The sequence below is a fragment of the Solanum tuberosum genome, unplaced genomic scaffold (genome assembly GCF_000226075.1).
Source record: "Solanum tuberosum cultivar DM 1-3 516 R44 unplaced genomic scaffold, SolTub_3.0 scf00196, whole genome shotgun sequence".
NCBI classification, from domain to species: domain Eukaryota; kingdom Viridiplantae; phylum Streptophyta; class Magnoliopsida; order Solanales; family Solanaceae; genus Solanum; species Solanum tuberosum.
In genome coordinates, this window is record NW_006239123.1 from 369170 (window position 1) to 371151 (window position 1982).

Consider the following 1982-nt stretch of genomic DNA (forward strand, 5'->3'; position numbering starts at 1 on the left):
TATTGTAGTAATTAAGCAATGGTGTATCGACAATCGACTCTTGGTTAACATTTTGGGGTGTTACAATCCAATGCCTGTAGACAATGTTCATCAAATTCAAATTTCACCTCCTTTTCTAATAAAATGCACATGGGTCTCGCAGTATTAGAAAAGTGCTTGATGAATCTTCTATAAAACCCATCATGTCCAAGAAAACTTCAGACTCCCTTCACAATGATGGGTGGTGGCAACTTCTCAATGACCTACACCTTAGCTCAATCAATTTCCAGCCCATTTCTTGAGATTTTGTGCCCCATTACAATCCTTTCTCCAACCAAGAAGTGTCACTTTTCCCAATTCAACACCAGATTCATCTCTTCACACCTTGCAAGAACCCTGTCAATATTAGTAAAGCAAAGGTCAAAAGACTCACCAAACATCGAGAAGTCGTCCATGTACCCTTCAACAAAATCATCCACCGTATCATGGAAGATTGCCATCATGCATTATGGAATGTAGCCGGTGCATTGCATAATATGAATAACATACGTTTGAACTCATAGGTACCATACAGACAAGTGAAAGTTGTCTTTTCCTGATCTTCTGGTGCAATGACTATCTTATTGTAGCCTGAGTAGCCATCCAAGAAGCAGTAATACTCTTGTCCTGCCAATCTGTCCAACATCTGATCGATGAACGACACAGAATAATGGTCCTTCCTAGTGGGATCATTCAACTTGCTATAGTCCATGCAGATATTACACCCAGTTATTGTCCGTGTAGGGATCAATTCATTCTTCTCATTCTTACCGCTCTTCTTGGGCACATATTGTACCAGACTCAACCTATAACACCCCGAAAATTCTATGACTTAAGTTAGAGCCCACCTTGTGACTAATGACTTAAAAATAGTTAAACTGATGTTTCTAAATCTAAATTAATGCAATTGAATTGGTTTGGAAAAGTAAAAGTATAAACGTCAAGAAACGACCACGACTTCCGAAAACTAGAGAAGAATGTGTTCTAGTGTGTCCTTAGGTTTTGGGCAGGTTTGGGAGTGTCGTATGATGGTATAATTTTGTAAAAAGGTTTACATTAGGTAAATATATGTTTATAGGATCAAAACGTTTGAATACGATTCCCCGGGCCACCCTAAGGGGCCCCAGAAGGACTCCAACTATTGAGAGTGTGAGTTTCTTACACCTAAACTATCACTTTTTAGTTTGAGAAACACACCTCTCTCCTTTATACCACTCTCATCATGGTGTATGTAATACACTCTCTTTTATTTTAAAAAAATTTCACATCACACTCCACATTGACAAAACATTCAACCTTGAAAACAATTAAATAAATTAAAATTTTAAAAATTGACTTCCAAAAAAATTATATTTCTTTTATAAAATAAAATGAAAAATATTATATTTTATAAAAATAATAATGAAAAATAAGATCATTATTTTAGTTAAATGAGTTTGATGAATTAAATAAGTTTATTCTTAAAAAAAAAGGCTTCAATGACATGGCATGCCAACTAGGAGAGAGTGAGACTTTTGAAGTGTTAAGTATATTTGAAGGAAAATAATGATAGTTGAGTGATATTTTGGTCTGAAATGAAACATAAATGATATTTCAAGGCAGTTCTCTAGACTTGGGTGACCATTTAGGGAGTTGACTAATTTTTTTCAAATAAAAGAAAGAGTGCATTACACACACACCACTGAGGTGTCTTTCTCAAACTAAAACGTGATAGTTTAGGTATGAAACTCACACTCTCAATAGTTTAGATATGAAACTAATAAAAGGGGATAATTTAGATGTGTTTTTGAAACTTATCTCTAACTTAAATTTAAACTAAAAGAAATACTCAATTGCTAAGGACATGTAATAATATTTTTTTAATTCAAAATCAAATTAGCGAAAAGTAATTAAAGCACGGTGAAAAATGTACAGAGAGTGGGAGTGGGAGTGGAATTGAGAGTGGGAGTGGAGGTGGGGGTGGG

The 1982-nt window shown here is 34.9% G+C and overlaps 1 protein-coding gene across 1 annotated transcript; it reads right to left on the reverse strand.

The window, feature by feature from the left end:
• Positions 1-323: 323 nt before the first annotated feature.
• On the reverse strand, positions 324-730 carry LOC107062105 (RNA-directed DNA polymerase homolog). The gene is made up of 2 exons (XM_015312336.1): positions 529-730; positions 324-439 (listed from the first exon to the last, which is right to left on the reverse strand). Exons 1-2 carry the CDS (start codon positions 728-730, stop codon positions 324-326), a joined length of 318 nt encoding a protein of 105 aa, XP_015167822.1.
• Positions 731-1982: the final 1252 nt, after the last annotated feature.

Coding starts and splice junctions, on each gene's coding strand:
- LOC107062105 (XM_015312336.1), bottom strand. CDS start 730: ATGGACTATAGCAAGTTGAATGATCCCACTAGGAAGGACCATTATTCT. Junction 440..528: donor TGGTACCTATGAGTTCAAAC/GTATGTTATTCA, acceptor ATTTTGTTGAAG/GGTACATGGACGACTTCTCG.